The sequence below is a fragment of the Mugil cephalus genome, chromosome 1 (genome assembly GCF_022458985.1).
Source record: "Mugil cephalus isolate CIBA_MC_2020 chromosome 1, CIBA_Mcephalus_1.1, whole genome shotgun sequence".
In the NCBI taxonomy this organism is placed as follows: domain Eukaryota; kingdom Metazoa; phylum Chordata; class Actinopteri; order Mugiliformes; family Mugilidae; genus Mugil; species Mugil cephalus.
In genome coordinates, this window is record NC_061770.1 from 23,187,056 (window position 1) to 23,206,997 (window position 19,942).

Genomic DNA, 19,942 nt, shown 5'->3' on the forward strand with positions numbered 1-19,942 from the left:
GGACACCCATGTCCACTCTCTGATGAGTCACAACTGTTTTGGAGGCACAAGAGAGACAATAAACAATGTTAGGGAATGTGGTCATAATGTTACGCTTGATCGTGTATACAGTCCAAGTATGAAAACAGCAGTTGAGATGGTGAAGTTCACCCGGGGTCCTAAACAGGCATCTGGTGTCCACAATAAGCACAAATAAATGAGTTAAAGTTTCTACTATAAACAAAATACCTTTATAAATATGGATGAGTATTGTAATCTATGCCATTGTGTATTTATTTCTGTTGTCAGCAAATTCAACGCTCAAATATGACTTAGGAAATTATACTATTAGACTAATTATATACACTATGTTTGTATTTATACTGTATATTACTACAGGTGTTAAACGTACGGCCTGCGGGTCTAAAACAGTCACGATACTTCAGACTGTTTACTTACGGTCTGGTAATGTAATCCAGCAGGTGGCGGTAATGTGCTGTTTACTGGTCCTCCCGACAGTAGAAGAAGAAGAAGAAGAAGAAGAAGAAGAAGACGTACACTGTTACAAACCATAGAAGAAGAAAAGAAAAATCACGTCTGGATCAGCTGGTTCTGCTCTCACTCTTTTGTCTCTCGGCTCCTTCTTTCACCAGGTAAATCCCCCAAATTAATAACTAATAAACAACACGTCGGCGGAGCCAAGTCTCGCTGCAGTTCTGCTAAAATAACACTTTAACCAAACTATCGCGATGTTAAGTCTCCTAACAACAAGTTAGAACTCATTCGCTATGTGGCTAATCGCTGTGTTATGGTTAAGAAAAAAAGTTATTTCATTTCTGCTTTTCTCTGAATGAAGGTGTCGCTTGGAGGCGACTTTAACACCTAGTTTTCCCATACATAATATTTTTTTTTATAGGAGAAATGCGCACTTAAATGTTCTTTTTTGCCTAAATTTTAAATGTTTTTGCCATTAGGTGTAGCCCACTGATCACAAAGTGTCATTGTGATAGTTTGGGGGACTTTGTCATTAATTTTCTTTAAAACTATATCATGAAACGACTTCATTATTATAGTGAATGTTGATTATTTAGTAAGCATATGAAGGAAAGTGTTTTAGGACTGACAAAGACATCATCCAAGCATCAGGTTTATTTAAGTTTGTGTGACTTTGTGCCTTTCATATTCCTACAGATTATAGAGCAAAAAGTACCTAAACATTATAGAGTGATAGTCAGACTCACTATAAACAAGAATCTAAACACTCATTTAGCAAAGCTACGAAGGAAACTGTTTTATTTCTGGTTGACGACAAAGAGATCGTCCAAGCGTTGGGACGTTTTAAGATCGTTTGTGTTACTTTGTCATTAGTTTGCTCAAAAACAACAGAATCAAATGACTTGAAATCTCACAAAGAAACAGTCAGAGTCGACATGAACGAGGATCGAGTCAATTATTTAACAAACCTACAAAGGAAAATGCTTTATGACACTTTAAAAATGAGAAATTGAACTATGTGTCAGAACATGTTATGATAGTTTGGGAGACTTTGTTATTAATTTTCTTAAGGACTATAGAGTAAAATGACTTGAAATATTAGACAGCAATAGTCATGTTCATTGTGAGCAAGAATCTAATCATTAATTTAGGAAGGAAAATGTTTTATGAATGTCAGTGAGAAATTGAACTTGAATGCGTCAGGATGCATTTTGATAGTTTGCGTGACTATAAACAAGAATCTAATCATTAATTTAACAAACCTATGACGGAAACTGTTTTATGACTGTTTGACGACAAATAAATCATTTAACTTGAAATATTAAACCGTAATAATCAGTTTCACTGTGAACAAGAATCTGATGTCGAACCTATGAAGGAAAATATCCTATGACTGTTTGAACATGATAAATACAAATATGTGTCAAGATGCGTTTTAATAGTATGGGTTGTTTTTTTTGTTGCGTGCTTGTGTGCAGCTGCAGGATGGACATGTCCACCAGGCTCATGGTGTGGCAGCAGCTGGCTGAGAGCTGTGGTCTGAGCACCGTCCAGCAGGGTCTCCAGCAGGTCTGGAGGCTGCTGCTGCTCTGCCTCGTCTGCAGACTCTGCTTCAGACTGGGTGAGATGCACTGACTGCACACCAGGAAGTAGGAGCCTCTGCACGAGTATATACCCATTTTTAATTCTGCAGGGCTCCAGGCTGATAGTTTATACTCAAGGAGTGTCATCGTCACCACACACACATTTGCTTTCTTTGTTAAAGGGCGAGAGAAACTATTTGTGCCAGAATGTAGAGAAACGTTGGACTGAAGCGATTTCTCCTCCGTCTTCCTCAGGAGTCGCGTCCACCGTGAAGCACGTCGTGTCCGTCCTGACTGGGATCTACGGCCTCTTCCTGTTCTTCGAGCAGCACGTGCTGTGGGTGATGCTGCTCAGCGCGCTCTGCTACTTGGTCCTGCTGCTCAGCCGAGACTCCGGCAGCAGGGGCCTCTTCCTCTCGGCCGTCGTCCTCGTCTACCTCCTCAGTGGGTGAGAAAGCACCGCATCTTGTATACATAGATATATACATTAAATTAGATTAGATTTGATTCAGCTTTGTTATCATTACACATGTGCAGGTACAGAGCAAGGAAATGCAGGTTAGCATTTAATCAGAAGTGCATGTAGCATAAATAGTGTGGTATATAAGTGGTATGGTGCAGGTTGTATTTATAGCATATGGACTATTTACACATAAAAACCTATGTGCAGGTGAGAGCATATGTATGAGGTACTATGAACATATTATACAGATGGATTTGTGTGTTAAATGTAAGTAAACTATAAGTAAGAACTATAACATAATTTACACCAAAGGAACTGGTCATATGATACGATAAAGTGAGGATTAAACAGTGCATAAATAATAAGTAGCTACGTAAACACACCTAAATCAGTGTGGATTCGAAGGAAGAACAGGGAGATGATTTGGGGAATCGTGTTTCCATGGTGACAGCTGAAACGTTGTGGACTTTGAATGATTCATTCGTGCCCGGCTGGAGGATACAGAGGGATGTTTGTCATTATTATTTCAGGATCATTTTATTGAAAGTTGGTGAAATGCAGCCATTAAATCAGGAAATATCTGTGGACCGTATCAGGCCGTAGCGACTAACTGTTTGCAAAATTTCAAATTTAAAGACCGTTCCTCGTCATTTTGTGCAGATTCCCCCACTAGTTTATTTCCTCCGTACGACTGCAAACAGGATTCAAGTCTTGTAATAATGTTTCTACCTCTTTGTTTCAGAGAGTTACTTTTAATTGACATGGTGACCTGGCATAAAATAAGAGGTAAATATTACTTAAAACTGATTTTACGTTTGTTTTCTGCTGTTCAGGCTACAGCAGTTTCAGTTGCTGTGTTGTTTGTTTGATAAAGCTTCACTGGTTTGTGTTGAGATAAGACCTGCAATGGGCACAAGGTATTACATAACTGAAGACTTTTTCAAATGCATTTTTTTTTTTTTACTGTGATTCCAGGTAAATGTAAATTAAGACAGGAACTATTAAGAATGTCATAAAAACAATGTATGAAAATACATAAATACGCAGCCTAGAAATTAGAAATGATTAAGGATTATAAGTGTATTATAATCCTTTGGTCACTTTTTACCTAAGGATAATTTTCTTTGTGGGAATCAAGGTTGAATAAATTAGGAATGATTAAATAGTTCCTTTAAACTATAGTTAATTAAGTGAGAAATATATATTTTTTTGTCTTGGGAGCATGACAACTCACTGCATAGTGGAACAAACTTAGTGCTTACATCACAAGTATTCTACATGGAATAGGTGGTGTGATTTTTCTAGTTCATACTTATATATTTTTTATATATTTATATATTTTTGTCACTGTGAAGCTGCAGGTGTATAAATCGGTTTAAACTGTCACTTTGTGGGGACGTAAGGAGTGTTCAGTAATAGTAATGATAAGAACCAGTGTAAATCTCAGTGAAATTGATGTAAGTCAACGTGTTTTATCTGTGTCAGGTTCTCAGATGGTGGTGGCCATGAAGGCGATCTCTCTAGCCTTCGACATGGACAGACGGGCGGTCGACAGGCTGCCTTCGCCCGCCGAGTTCCTGGGCTACGTTCTCTTCGTGGGCACCGCCGTCTTCGGCCCCTGGATCAGCTTCTCCAGCTACAAGAACGCGGTGGAAGGCACGAAACTGGTGAGTAGCCGGCGGTTATTTTCCAACTTTTCTATGCATCTCCATCATCTGAGTCGACCTGGGTAACGAAGCACCTGGACACGACCTGATGCACCTGTCTCCAGGACGGCATGAAAGACTGGAAAAAAGGTGTGATTTAACCTCCAAAAACTAGAAAAGGTAGAAAGATTCTGATCAGTAGAAAGGTCTGATTGATGAAGAAAAATTAAGTTTTAGTAATAGAACAAAAAAGTTGCAAAAAATAGTAACAATAATATTATATAATTAATTTAATTATAATTATATAAGTATTAATTTGATCTGATTTTCCTACTTTTCTTACATAAATCTTTTAATCCACTTCAGTACTAATCATAAATACCAAAGGTTTGATTTTTTTCTGACTTTTAACCCTTTATATAGTGTTTTTTTGAAAAAACACACAAAAATTGGAATATTTTCCATAATCTAACGTGAATTTTTCTTGGCGGGATTATTAGAGGCTTGGGCATGTTTTCTTCCTGTTCCTGTTTTCTTTTCCACATATCTCTTAATTTCTATTTTAGAGTCTAAAACCAAACTTTAAATACTACAAAGTATAACCTCTGTGTTCATGGTGTTGTAATAATAATAATAATAATAATAATAGTTTTCTGGCTGGATCCCTTAGAGCTGGTTGTGGCTGCATAAATCCTCCCTCAGCCTCCTGAAGAGTCAGATGTGTTTGCTGGTCTCCACCTGCGTCGCCCCGTACCTTTTCCCTTTGTTCATCCCGATCCACGGAAACTCCGTCACCCAGAAGTAAGAGAACTTTTCATTTAAGATCTTTTCATTCTCCGGCCACTTGGCTACTTTTGCCCCAAAACCACAGCTTTGACAATGAAATGTCTGTTTTTCTTTCTCCTGCTTCCAAGGTACATTTGAGAAAGGTAAGGGATGAAAATGTGGCTTTAGGGTTGAAAAAAAAACAAAATCTACTTTATCGTAACTTCTATCAGTGGGATTATCTTAAAGGATTATTTTATAGTCCATTTTTCCAGGTAATAGAACAGTTTTAAACACGCTGAACACACCCTTAAAGTCAAGTAAATATTTGTTATTTTAAATTACAAATGAAATAGTAAAAAATATTGATGTTCGAAAGTGTTGCAGAGACTAATTAGAGGACATGATCGAATATGTTGGACACATTTAACATTTTAACACATTTCTCAGCCCTCAGCAGTAAACAGGCCACCATGTAATGAGATGAGAGAGATCATTATTTTCTGATGCCGTTTGAATTTGACCACGAGTAACACGTTATTTTAGTCAAAGTCCAGCAACAGTAAATGAACCTTTACACTATCGAACAGGTGAGTCAAGGTTACACCTCGCTGTTAATGGTTTTATGTGAGATAATACATGTGTTTGGAGCCTCCAGGTTGTAAACAAAGCTCCATCTAACAGGAGGAGTCGTCACTTTCTTCTAATGTCTTGTGATTTTCTCTCTGATCTGATACTGAGAAAAATTCAGGCTGGTATCAGCGATACTGACCTGGTACTTTGTGTAAATACACACTAATGTGTATTATATTATTGAGGTAGTGGTCTCAATTTCTATATAATCATACAAATTATGTGAATCATTAAAACATTAAAAAATTAAAATTAGTAAAATAATAAGAATATTAAAATAAATTGTTGTTTTACTATTAGGCACTACTATAAAATGAAAACTTGCATCTTAATTCTGACTCTGTTCTCTCCTCTTCTGTCCTCCTCATCATAAATGTCTCATATTCTGTGTTGTGGTTTAACCTGAGTTTGTGTTTTACAAGGTTTGTTGTGTCGCCACAACTCAGTAGTTTAGTTACTTTCCACTGAAGTATCGAAAGTGTCGATATTTTGATTTGAGAAATGATATTAGAGCATAAAGACCTGGTATCGGTAGTATCGGTATTTCAGTATCGATCTGCACGTCACTCTGACTCGGTCCTAAAACAAATCTACAATAAACTGTGTGATGGTTGTACCACTCATGAATCACGGAATTAGCTGAGAATCCATTGAGGTTCTGCTCTGATGTTTGATTGCATTTTATTTAACGATTCACTCAACTTATACGACTTTCCGATACTGGGTTAACGATCAACAAACAGAATGAGTTCGCAGAAAAATTATCACTGAAAAAGATTCTTTACTTATTTCTCAGATAATTATTTCCTTAACAAATTAAAGAGAATCCTTTTTTATTTCTTGGAGGAAGTGTAAACTGTGCAATACACTGCATATGTCCTCTTCTTTAAAGTGCAACTGAAATTATATTTCAACTTGCAATATTTGCATGTAGTTTTTGTCTTGTCTGTGATTTTCTTGCCCTTTTTAGTTTTTGGGCACGGAGAAGACAAAATGCTGAAGCTAAAATGAGATGAACTGTCTCGCGATGCATCGTTACATCACAAACATTTTATTAAACATCTGATCAGACCTGGGCTGAAAACAGTCCAGATAGTCCTCAGACATCCTGTCTGTGGGCATGTTTCGTAAATCCTGTAACCCCCCGTCCTCCTCCTCTGTGTGATGTGTATTTTCTTTGCACAGGTGGCTCTACGCCTACGAGAACGCAGTGTCCTTCCACTTTAGCAACTACTTCGTGGGCCACCTCAGCGAAGGCACCTGCATGCTGGCGGGAGCAGGCTTCACCGAGGAAAAAGACCACACCAGATGGTACGTTCGTCTCAGCTGCTATTTTCTTCTTTCTTTTCCTAATATAAAATTTAAAGGGAGGTGAAGTTTAAAGCTTATTTTATGCGACACTGTGGTCAGGCTGGTTTATATTCCAGTTGGAGCCGCCATAAAGGTGTTCTCTAGAAACGGGCGGATGTAAAAGTCAACCTCTGATAGTCATCGTCCAACTTTACGAAACTCAACCTTTGGTTGAAAAGGCTTGAAACTCAAACTACTATTAACACAAGACTTAGCGAGGTCAAAATCTGGAATGAAAACTTTTCTTATTGGTCTTAATTACTGGTAGACTCTGACTTGAGCTCTTTCAGCTTTAATATTAAACTTGTGCTTTAGAAATAAAAGGAAAAGCTGCATAAAAAAAGACTCTGTGTCTTTGCTCATAGAGAAAAAATTAAAAATGAAGTATAGAAGTGGCGAAAGAAAGTCTCTTTTATTATCTAAAGGATGTGGAAGCTGTTGTGGGTGGATGAAAAGAGGCCTTCACATCCAGTCTGGGATCCTTCCCCCATTCTTTGTTTCTTAGAGATGTGAAATGTCTCTGTCCTGGGCTATTGTGACTCATTTGAGTCATCTACTCCATGCGTCACCATAACTTATGTAGCTCATGTTGGACAATGTGAAAAACATCTAATCACAATCTCTGATGCACAGCTAAATTCACACCGGATATGTCGTTTCTAAGGATAAACGGAATCAACTCACTAAATTCCTGCAGACCTCTCACCTTCTCGTCTCCAGGGAAAGATGAGAGTTGACTTTCCTCTCATACGTCGTTAATTGTTCCATCTCTTGCAGCTAAAACCAAGCCTCTCGTCCTAGGTGATACAAAACCAGGTCCTCGTCTTGGCGCAAATATGTGCTATCATGTTTGTCTTCTTCCTGTGGTGAGGACGAGTCGTATGTTCAGTGTCTGTGTATTTGTGTGTGTGTGCAGGGATATGAGGGTGGTGAAGCCACTCAGTGTGGAAATGCCTCGATCTATGGTGCTGGTGGTGACGTCCTGGAACATCCCCATGTCTCGATGGTTCAAAACCTGTGAGTAACCAACCTCCACGCTCTCACTATTAAACTATTACAAAAACACTAAACGCAACTGCCTCAAAAAGTCACAAAAATCTCTTAAGACCAGTTAAAGATACGATAAGATAACGATATGATATGATATGATGTGATAAGATACAATAACAATAAGATAAGATAGGATAACGATTACATAAGACAGCAGGCAGTAAAAAGACAGTAAGCAGGACAGAGATAACAGACGATAATAACGACTATACAAGAACATAGTGACACATAATGGCTCCAAACCTCTCAGTTGGTTAGTTTGGTCACTAGACAGTTAATAGCACAATCTCATTTATCAAATTAAAATAGTTTGCATTTAAAGTTGTTTTGAAAGACATTAAAAAACTGCTCGTATCAATTGTCTTAATATTGGGTGTTTACTTGTTCTGTCCTTTTTTTTCCTCAGATGTCTTTAAAAATGCTATGAGACTTGGAACTTTCCCAGCCATCTTGGTGACGTACTCAGCCAGCGCTTTACTACATGTTAGTGAGATGATGAACTCTTCTACACACAACCTCTCACTATGGGCTACTGTTTTAATGTACTACACAACTTCAGATGTCTTAAAGTAATGATTTACAACAGTGAAATCTATATTCTTGACCTGAACACATGTGTGCTACACACATATGTGCTACAAACTGTGCTACAAACTGTGAGCTGCAGATATGTACAGCCTGTATAAAAACAGGCAGCACATCAGCACCATCAATAGGATTTAATAGTACTCGACAGCATATTGGGGCTTTTTCTTTGGGTTAAACTCTTTGAAGGTCGACGCTGGTGTTTTATAGAGAATTTTGTGTCTTTATAAAACAAAGAAGATGCTCTACGTTTATGCTGCATGTGTTTGTTTTCCTCAGGGTTTGAGTTTCCACCTGGGAGCTGTTCTGCTCTCGCTGGGTTTCATCACATATGTGGAACATGGTACGCATAACATTTCTGCTTGTACATAAAAAACGTGTTTAACTGCAAAGTTGAGTTGTTACAGGTGAAACAGAACTGAAACTAACCTCTTTTTTTTTTTTTTTCTTATCCACAGTTCTGAGGAAGAAGCTTGCATCCATCTTCAGTGCCTGTATCCTCTCCCGGCCCTGTGGTCCCGAATGTAGCCATCAGCACAAGAAGGTACGACTTCTACTTAGCTATGTTATTCAGAAAGTACACAGGTATATACACTGCCAGAAATACTCAAGCTGAACAATTCCTGCAGCAGGTGTCGTCCTAGAAGCCTAAACCACCTATTACCAGAGGTAGAGAAAATATTCACACTCTCTGCTTAAGGAAAAGTACTGATACTTGGGTAAACAAATACTCTGGTAAAAGTAAAAGTACTGATTCAACTTCCTGACTCAAGTAAAAGTAGGAAAGTGCAGAATCTGAAATGAACTTAAGTAAAAAGTAAAATATATATAATTTTTTTTTGTTGAAAGTCTTGCAAACTGAAGAAAAGTTCTGACAGAATAATCTATTTAATCTTTAAATATGGCATTTTTAGGAAGGTGTGGCTTTTCATCTTCTGAAGCGTCAGCCATCGCACAATAAGGCCATATAGTATATATATCATAATACAGTATATATATATACTATGCACAAACCCACTGGATTCTGAACCTCTAAAACGAAGCCTGAAGTGGGCGGAGCCTGCGGCCACCATATTGGAAGAGCTTTGCTCCGCCCACGCTCGTATACTCCAAATATGGGCATCGTGTTGGGGCGGAGCTAAAGCAGCCTGGATGTTGAGACCCGCCCACCCCGCCTGAATGCGCTTAATTATGCATAATTTTAAAGCTCAATAATAAATAAATGAATGAGTTAGAAAAAAATTCACTCCCTGTACAGTTGTCATGAATAGTGAAATAAACTATTGACACCGAAATAGTTTTTTCTACCAGGCTGTAAACATGTTTAATATTGTTTAAGTTGGGCTTTTTAACATGGGGGTCAATGGGGATTTGCTCCCTTTTGGAGCCTCTAGTGGCCACTAGATGAACTGCAGTTTTTTGCACTTGGCTTCATTGCTCAGACCCAGAGGCTGAAACTTGTCAGCAAGACGCCCCGGTTCACTTCCTTTCTCCATGCTGCTGCTATTTCTCTCTCTAACTCTACTCACTCAACTTTCTGTGGTTAACTGTCCCTCTTCTTCTTCTTCTTTTGACTTTTCATCTTATTCTTCTTCTTCTTTTTCTTTCCCGCTCTAGACTGATTCTCTAGTCTTGTCTGATCATGTCCTTCACGCCACGTCAACCGTGGAGGTTGCAAAAGTAACAAGCATGTTTTTCTAGTGTGAGGAGGAGAAAATACAGATATTTCTGTACAAATGTCAAGAGAGTAAAAAGTAAAAAGTCGTCAAAGGGAGAAATACTCGAGTAAAACACGGATACCTGAAAAATCAACTACTGAATCAAAAACTCAAATATTAACTTTACTCCTAAATACTAAAAAGAATGAGATGCACCGTGGAGATGTTCTTGTGCTTCTGCTTCACATTATGTTTTTCCGTTCTTCTTCTTTGTAGGATTGTTGGGTGGTGTTGCTGAATGTGTTTTTCAGCTTACTGGTTGTTTTCCATCTCACCTACCTGGGCTCCATGTTTGACCCTGGACTGGACGACGAACAGTCAGTAGAAGAGGTAAAAAAGCAAAACGATGTCGATGAGCAACGGGGATGTAACGATGCATCTGGAGACGGTTAAAGATTGATAAAAATGTCAAATCAGCCGAGATGAAAAATGAATCGCGATGCTGTTTTTAAACAGCAGAGGGCGTCATCTAGTTTCTAGTTCACACGTTTGAAGACAACGTATGTCACTGTCAGGTATTCAGACCAGATATGTTGATCTTCATTAAAAAAAAAAACATGTAAATCCCAAAATAGGAACACATGCAAGCCTTAGTTTGTTTATTTGTATCATTCATTTAGTTATTAGATGTGGGATTTGTTTTAAAGATCCTTTTTTTTTTATTTATGTGACCCTCTGCCGTCAACTATGGGGCTTAAAATTTAGTAAAACTGAACAGAAATCTGAGTTTTAGCTGATGATGGTGAACTAGCTAAAATCCCATGTCCAAAAATGTGAAATATCAATATATAATTGCCTTAGAGGAAACTTAGTATACACACAAATATATATATATATATATTCACATATCATGATTATAATAATAATAATGTTTTCCATATGGAGCATTTGGAGTTCCTTCAACACAAAATAGCCTTTTATTTTAAAGATGGAAGTAAAGAAGGAACTGCAAATGGAAGTAAAAAAGGAAATACATCTAAAATATAGATTTACTTCCTCCTTTACAGGAAAATAAAGGAGGAAGTAAGGAAGTAAAGGTGGAAGTAAAAAAAGAAGTAAATCTCTATGTTTTTTAAGTATGCATTGATTGCATAGTTTGTGTTTTGAAGTTACATCCTACCTCCAAAATGATTAAATGAATCTTTTTCAGTCATAATTTGTCTGCAAATAAATGTTTCCACTGGTAAAAAAAACTGCAATAAAATTGTGTCGTTAACCCAGTATTCGCTCAGAAATCGCTAACCGTTAGTTGAGTGCGTCGTTACCTCCCTGTGAGTGTAGCCTCTTCCAGAGTGTTAATGGCCACACAGACATGACGATGTGAGACTGAGACTGCGCTTGTTTGTCATCCCTGAATGTTTTCCCAGGGTTTCCCGGCCGCCCACACCATCCAGAGGTGGTCTGAGCTGAACTGGGCCAGTCACTGGGTCGTGTTCGTTTGCTGGGTCTTCTACCGGTTAATTCTGTGACGTTGTTGGAGCCGATGGGAAGACGACCACAAACACACACAAACAAACACCAAAGACTTTACGCATCGTACATCGTCCACGCAGTCCAGAAAACCACATTCCCACGGAGGACGGGGGACGTTCTGGGACCGCGTCGTCTCACGGATGATGATGCGTTTGGATGAGTCGGGAACAAAACTCCCTACACGTCAGTCCAGTTGTTTCATTTCAATGAAAATACGAACACTACACATAAAAGGTCCTGATAGAAACCTGAACTTTATATTGTTTTACTTTCGCCTGTAGAGAGTCAGACAGGTACGGTTAAATACTACCATGCAGAAAAGGGTATATTACTGTGATAGTTGGTGTTGGGAACCATGGACAGAAACATTTCAAGGATTCGGCACATTTATATGTTAATGGATGTGTTTAAAAGGTCCGTAACTGTACAGATGTTTTTGTTTTTTTGTATTTTTTGTATTAAATATATTCATTTTATATTCGTCTGGTTTCTGATCTATCTTTTTATGTTGCATTTAATAGGACTGCATTTATATACGGTCACTGGCCACTTTATTAGGTACACCATGCTGGTAAAAGTTTGGACCTCTTTTGCCTTCAGAACTGCCTTAATTCTTCATACTTTCAACGAGGTGTTGGAAACATTCCTCAGAGATTTTGGTCCTTATTGACATGACAGCATCACACAGTTGCTGCAGATTTGTCGGCTGCACATCTTTGATGAGAATCTCCCGTTCCACCACATCCCAAAGGTTCCTCTATTGGATTGAGATCTGGTGACTGTGGAGGCCATTGGAGTTCAGTGAACTCATCGTCATGTTCCAGAAACCAGTTAAAGTCCCTTAAATCCTCTTTCTTCCTCATTCTGATGCTCGGTTTGAACTTCAGCGAGTTGTCTTTATCACCTCTACATGAATAAATGCATTGAACTGCAGCCAGGTGATTGGCTGATTAGCTACTTGTGATTAGCAATTGAACAGGTGTACCTAATAAAGTGGCCACTGAGTGTACAATATAATATAATGTAATTTGCACTTAACAACTAAACTACAGCACAGAATAAAATGATAAATAAGTTATAATAGTAGTTTAGAGTTTATCTGTTGCAGATGCATTAGATAAAAAGAAAAAAAAAATGTCTGCGAGATGGACTTGGATCGGCCACCTGTCCTCCTCTTACATATCTGTCAATCATTAACCCCTTTAGTGCAGGGAGGGATTGTTTGGCACGGAAACAATAGGATAAAGGCCAGAAGAAACCTTTCCACACACCTCGACATCTCATCTCTTAATGTTTGTGGGGATTCATTAGTCGCCCATGTTCATGTCCATGTATCTGTAGTGGACAGTGGAGAGGAGACATATTTAGAGAATGGGAACGGGGGCGAACTGCAGCTGGACTGGGCTGGAATTCCCGCTGTCGTCAGAACTCTTCAAAGGTGAGCCAGGCTCTGTGCTTTGTCGGTGGCAGAAAGAAAAGTAAGAGGGAACATTAACAAAGAGTCCAAATAAATCATCTCAGCTTTAATTCTTATTGGCTTAGGGCCTTAGAATATGTTGAATGGAAATGGGTGTTATTTACTCTGTTGGAAAGGAAAGGAAACCGACGAGGATCTTTAAATCTTATTTGAACAACGCTGAGGTTGAGCGATACCAAAGAAATATCACATCAAGGTTCCTACACAAGTATGGACAAGTATCCAGGTCTGGAACAGTATGAATATCTAAAAAAAACATTAGGGTCTGGAAAAATATGGAATTTTGAATTTTCAAATGTGTCACATTATTGTGTCATTTCTGACAAAAGGTTTAGTGCAGTTTGATAAATGGATCGATACTTTGTTTCTGTTCAAGCAGCATCTTTACTGACTGTGATCTAGAAATTACAATTAATAAAACAAATAAGAACATAGGGATTGGAATGGTACATATAAAATATCCAAATATATATGAAAAATATATGTTTAAAATAATATTTATAACGTGTAATATACAGTGTGTGTATGTGTGTGTGTGTATATATAATGCAATACATATGGGTATGAATATGATATAGTATTGTGTACAATGAATATACACTGTATGTATATGTATTTTTTTATTTCTTTTATTCATTTATATGGATATAGATTCACACACACACACACACACACACACACACACACACACTCACACACACACACACATATATATATATGTATTATCCACACCCACCAGGTTAACCATCTGCCAAGAAAAACACAAACAGATAATCAACCAAATCAAATAACGAACGAAAACAAATCAATGACCAATCAACCACTCAGCAAAGAATAACATATTAATTGCAGGTAGCTTCAACTCTGAACCAAAATCACAATCATTATCCTAGTTCCTTGAGATGGGAAAGTAAAGGCCCCCACAACTCAACAAAAGACTTTTCCTGACCATATTTTTTATATGCAAGTCTCTCTAAGAGAAAATATTTTGTAAGGTGGTCTACATGCGACTTAAATGAAGTAGGTAATTCATCTTTCTATAATGGCAGTATATATTTTTTGCCTAATATGAAATAATTATTGGAAATTTGCACTTTTTTTATTGTCTAAATAGAAACTATGCATGAGTATATGTATGAAACTATACAAAATATATAAATATCTGAGATATTTAAGTTATGTAAGTGGCTCTTGTGACTCTCTCCCCTCAGCCATTAGAAATGAGCTGTGGCTGTTCCTCATCCCGGCCGGCCTGGCTGCTATTCTGCTCGGCGTTTTCCTGGAGGAGGTGGGCTTCTTCCTGCGTCACATTCCCTCAGCCAGGCGTAAACGTCTCTACCTGTGGATCCTAGGGATGTACCCGGTAACCACAGCTTCCTCCTCCTCCTCTTTAATACTTAATGTTAGAAGCATCTTTTCTGTATCTTAACCTTTGAATGTTATTTTTTTTTTGATCTTAGGTATTCAGCTTGACTTCTCTTATAGCTCTGTTCGTGCCACGCTCCTCCTCGTTGTGTAATTTCATTGCTTCACTGTGAGTTGGGATATATATATATATATATACATATACATATATAATAATCACATGTGTGTGGCTCTGCATCGCTGCTCTTGTGTGACTGTGTGCGTCCCTGCAGGTATCACTCCATCACTTTGCTGAAATTCATGCAGCTGATCACAGACTTTTTTGGAGGGAAAGCTCGTATGTTGGCCACTCTGTCTGGAAAGCAGGTTTCCCCGGATCCGTTCCCCTGTTGCTGCTGCTGCTGCTTCCCAATGGTGGCCGTAAACAGGTACACGGCACGAAACATTATGACCACCTTCCTAACATTGTGCAGGTCTCCATTGTGACTCATAAGAAAGACGGAAGGAAAGGAGAAAGGAAGGAAGTAAAGAAGGAATCCTGTGGGTTGAGGGGAGGGGCCTCTGTGGATCATCCCACAGATACTCGATCAGTTTGGGATCTATATTTAGAGGGAAGGTCGACACCTTGTGCTGTTCGTTGTTATTTACTTCTCCTCTCAGTGGTCATAATGTTGTGGCTCATCAGTGCACGTCTGCATTGAAATTTCAAGATTGCATCTGTTGCCATCATCTAAAATTGGTGTTTTATCTCTCTCTCCACAGAGAGCATGTTGTGCTGTATCTGTATTTTCAGGTTTTCGTACTGTGTAAAGTTACATGATGACCATGTAGATGTAGTAAAGGCCTTGTCTCTTCTCTTCTGTGCAGCGTCAGCCGTGCTTGGATGATGGCGGCTGTGCTGCAGCTCTCTGTTGTCCGCAGCGCCCTGTTCTTCATCACCCTCGTCCTGTGGACCGACGAGCAATACGACTACGGTGACGTGAGTCTTTTATTCTCAAGCCTCCTTCCTTTTACTCACTTGTCCCAGCAGCGTTTAATCAAACTCTGGTCAACAACAGGCAGGATGTGGGGATTTGTCTCATAACTCTGGGCTTTTCTTTTTGTGGTAGCTCAGGAAGGAGAGAGGATAATAACTGAGCAGCCAGTGCCGCTGATTGTCTAACGGGGGGTTTTCCCAAAAGTATTTATAGCAGAAGTATTTTTTCAGTGATTTAAAACACGAGTGGATTGGATCTGTCAAAACTAGACTTTGACTTGCATGAGATTGTATTGATCTACAAGAGAAGCTGCTTGGCTACAGTGGATTAGTTCCATAAAAACAGAAAATAATAATAATTTAAAAAAAATATGTCTTGGAAAATGCTAATAAAAAATATGTGTGTGTGTGAGAATAAAATAAAATAAAATAAAATAATAAGAAGAAAACACAATAGTATCAGCAAAATATGAAATATATAAATATGGATACACCTACATATTATTAGCCTAATAGCATAGTGATTTTTTAACTTACTGTAACAATATCAATAAAAATGTGCTTTCTAAATATGATGCTATTGAGCTAACAATATGTCAGATAAATGACTGGCCATTATATTTAAGCTCATCATTCATGATTGTTTCAGACAATTACTAATGATACTAGAAGGCAGCGGTTTTCATAATGGCCTCAAAATGTTTTAAATGAAGTGAGGATGTGACAATTCTCTGAATATTTTGTACCTATTGCCCCCATTTATAAAATCCATGCATCCAAAACATTCACAAAGACACATTTACTGCTGTGATGAGGGAGACAGGTGGAGGCTGCAGGCGTTGGAGTTTCACTTAAAGCATATTTAAGCTCTTCTAGTTGCCTTTCAGTACAGTTCTGGGTAACGACGCTCCTGTTGTTTTTCCCAGGTGGACTCAGTCGACCCCAACGTGTACGTGAACGGCATCATAGGCGTGTCAACGTTCGTGTCCTTCTACGGCCACCTCCTCTTTTACAAAGCCACCAAGAGCGCTTTGCACGGCTACGGGCTCAGGGCCAAGTTCTTCTGCATCATCGTGGTCCTGGTGCTGTGCGGTCTGCAGAGCGGCATCCTGGAGACCATGGGGGCCCTGGAGGTCATCCCCTGCATGCCACCGTTCTCCGTCCTGACCAGGTCTCAGCGTGAGTCACGGCGCCGGCTTTTTTGGTGTCTCACACTGAACAAATGTTTACACGTTAATGGTCTGGTGCAGGGGTGGCAAACTCATTTTAATTCAAGGGGCCCACAGCCCAATTTGATCTCATTAGATAACCTACAAATAATGACAACTCTGGATTTTTGCCTTTGTTTTAGTTCAAACAAGTACATTATGAACCATTTTTATTATTTTTTTTGCCTTTAATGAACTAAACTTTTACTAAATGTTTTTGAATTTTGCCATTTCTGCACACTGCTGACCTCTTCTGTTTAGTTCTGAGTCTCAGTGTTGTGTTATTCCTGCAACGCTTAGGAAACAAATTATGAATACGAGGCAACTTTATTTAAAAATTGCAGTTAATGCCTTCTATGTTATTTTTACATTTTGCAAATTCCACACCGGACCCCCTGGTGCAGGGGTGTCAAACATAAGGCCCGGGGGGCAAAACCGGCCCGCCAGAGGGTCCAATCTGGCCCGTGGGATGAATTTGCAAAAATTACACTGGAGATATTAGCTGGAAATCTTTGACAAAATAAGAATTTTCACAGTTTTTCATTACATGTAGCAGTACTTTTTTGCACTAAAAAAAAGGGGAAATATTTGGAGTTGTCGTTATTTACCAGGTTATAAGCTATTGGGCAACTGGCCCGGCCCCCTTGAGGTCAAATTGGGCTGTATGTGGCCCCTGAACTAAAATGAGTTTGACAAACCCTGCTCTAGTGGGTCAGTTTTGGCGATTTATTTTATTTTTTTATTTATTTTTTTGGCTAAAACCAGCCTGCCAGAGGGTCCAATCTGGCCTGCAGGATGAATTTCCAAAATGTGAAAGTTACATAGAGGATATAGACTGCAATTGATTTTTTATTTTCAATAAAATAGCCAGCTGTTCCTAATTTTTCCACTTGGGGTCACACTGTTTCAGTAGGAAGACAAAACCCAACACTGAGAACCAGAACTAAACAGCAGAAGCCACTTAAAAAACTAATAAAAGTTGTCATTTACTGTGTCAAATTATAATCAAAAGATATTTGAATCACAAATTGTCCCACAGATTTTGCCACATAACATAAATGTCAGCGATCCATGGAGCTGTTTGCACACCTAAGACTTGTCTTGTGCTTTCTGTCCCCCCTCTAGTGATCTTTCATTATTGTGTGATCGTGGAGATGTTCTGCATCGGCATGTACGCCCGACACACCTTCCGTAAGGTGGAGCTGACCGAGGCCGAGGACGCCGAGGTGGCGGTCGACATCTGCAAGATGGAAATGGGCGTCCAGACCGATGACGTTCAGACGGAGCATCCCACCCCCGGCCTGCCCTCTCAGGAGGTTTCCCCCGGCCGGTGCCTCGTCAACGCTGTGAATTCCTGTTATAACAGTGACAGCGAGGAAAGTCTGTGCAGGATAGAGCACGCACCTCTGGATGGTTTTCATTTCCCTCAGGCTAAAAGGCAGCACCCGAGCAGGCTGGAACAAGAAGAGCCTGATGGAGATCTGGGCCAAACTACTGGCAGGACTAACATTGGCTTTCATGACTCTGAGGATGTTACTGTGGTTTGACCACTTGAAGGTGTTTACAGGGCAACTTGTCGCCCTCTTGCTTTGCCTCGTCCACTCATCCAATCAAGCCTGAAGCTCTTCCACTCATCACCGGTTCTTCAGTTTACCTGTTTGCTGAGGGTGCAGCTTAAGCCGTCTCCTTCGCCTCCTTTTTGGGACCTTTTGTGACACTTTTTCTGAGCCTGGACCTCTGGCCTAATAAAGACTACTGTTTGTAAGGCTAAGTTTAAGAGCTCGTGATGCTGGTACTGACCCCTCATGTGTTATTATAAAGCAAATACTGATGTACTGTCTTTTATAAGATGGTGTGTTTTCACCAAATCTTTAAGATTCGCTGCTTCTAGCTCTCGATATTGTTCTCACCAAACAAAGATGAACGCGAATGCAACCTGAGATACGTTATGTGGCAGGGACAATGTACTAGTATACATTTGTTTTTGTTTGTTTGTTTGTGTGTGTTTTCACGTTAACTGTCCGGTGCCCTCATGAAAAGAGACCCTGCTCGGGGTTTCACTCCGTGCCTCTTTTCATTTTTCCTGAACTGTGTAAACGCTGAACTTTGAGATTAATAGATATTATAATATTGAGTATGTGGGTAATAGGAGCCTCAATCTACATCTTTTGCAACGTCTGCCTCTGCACTAGGGTTATCAGTTAGTCAAGGAAGTTAGACAGACAGTTTTTCTTTTTTAATTTAGTTATATTCATTAGCCTTTCCTTGTTTTGTTATAATATATACACACAAAGCCTTTTAAATGTACTTTTTGGAGATTTAAAATAAGCAGCATTCTGACACTGTGTCTTTCCACGTGGTTATTTAAGAAATGAGAAGCTCCTCATTGCGTCAGTTGGGGTTAAATAACATGTCGCCAGCTGAAAGATAATCACCCATGCAGTCATTATCCAATAGGAGGCTCGTACCTCTTTGCTTAGTTTAATCCAGGTGACGACTTTTTTTTTTTTTTTTGACCAGACAGTGTGTTTAATAATATTTATTCAAAAGGTAATAAATGAAAACACAATATATATCTAGTCAAGCTGAAGAACAGGTGAGCGATAGTCGGATCCCGTGTGTGTGCGCGTTCCTCCGTGCGCACCCGTGTGTGACCGGGCGTGCCCGTGCGTGCGTGTCGGGTGCGCGCCCGACAGAATGTCCTGTCTAGAGTCTAGAGCTGCTGTCTGTTGAGCTCCAGATCAGATGAACTGTCCTCGATAAAACAGGCGAGGCAAGAACACACGTTGGGCGTTTCTTGTCATTTTTTATTTATTTAAATATTTCTATATTTATTCAAGTAAGAGCATACAAAGAACATTTAGCTAGTATAAGGAAACACATTATAAATCTCCGAACCATATTAAGCCATATAATGCAGTTGCTGAACAAAACAACAAACAAACAAACAAACAAACAAAAAACAATAAAAGATGAAGAATATATATAAGCATATATTCAAAATTAAAATGAGTTAAAATTTAAAAGTCCTTATTCTTAAATTGTTGGCTGTTATTTTTCGTTTCTATCCATTTGCATCTATGTATGTATGTATTATGTAAAACTAGCTATATAAAATAAGTAGATTTATAAGAAGACACGACTTATGTCCATATCCTTATGTTCAAGTTAGTCTT

At 39.0% G+C, this 19,942-nt stretch overlaps 2 protein-coding genes across 2 annotated transcripts; both read left to right on the forward strand.

Annotated features, from left to right (window-relative positions):
- The first annotated feature begins 548 nt into the window (after positions 1-548).
- Positions 549-12,216, forward strand: LOC125015774 (protein-serine O-palmitoleoyltransferase porcupine-like). Its single transcript, XM_047597731.1, has 13 exons — positions 549-632; positions 1,953-2,095; positions 2,313-2,505; positions 3,263-3,306; positions 4,006-4,187; positions 4,837-4,967; positions 6,750-6,875; positions 7,831-7,931; positions 8,371-8,447; positions 8,829-8,892; positions 9,008-9,093; positions 10,484-10,597; positions 11,635-12,216. Exons 2-13 carry the CDS (start codon positions 1,960-1,962, stop codon positions 11,734-11,736), a joined length of 1,356 nt encoding a protein of 451 aa, XP_047453687.1. The 5' UTR covers positions 549-632; positions 1,953-1,959; the 3' UTR covers positions 11,737-12,216.
- A 759-nt stretch (positions 12,217-12,975) lies between these two features.
- On the forward strand, positions 12,976-19,197 carry si:dkey-16n15.6 (organic solute transporter subunit alpha). Its single transcript, XM_047605166.1, has 7 exons — positions 12,976-13,178; positions 14,429-14,580; positions 14,678-14,751; positions 14,855-15,010; positions 15,450-15,561; positions 16,485-16,737; positions 17,892-19,197. Exons 1-7 carry the CDS (start codon positions 13,112-13,114, stop codon positions 18,311-18,313), a joined length of 1,236 nt encoding a protein of 411 aa, XP_047461122.1. The 5' UTR covers positions 12,976-13,111; the 3' UTR covers positions 18,314-19,197.
- Positions 19,198-19,942: the final 745 nt, after the last annotated feature.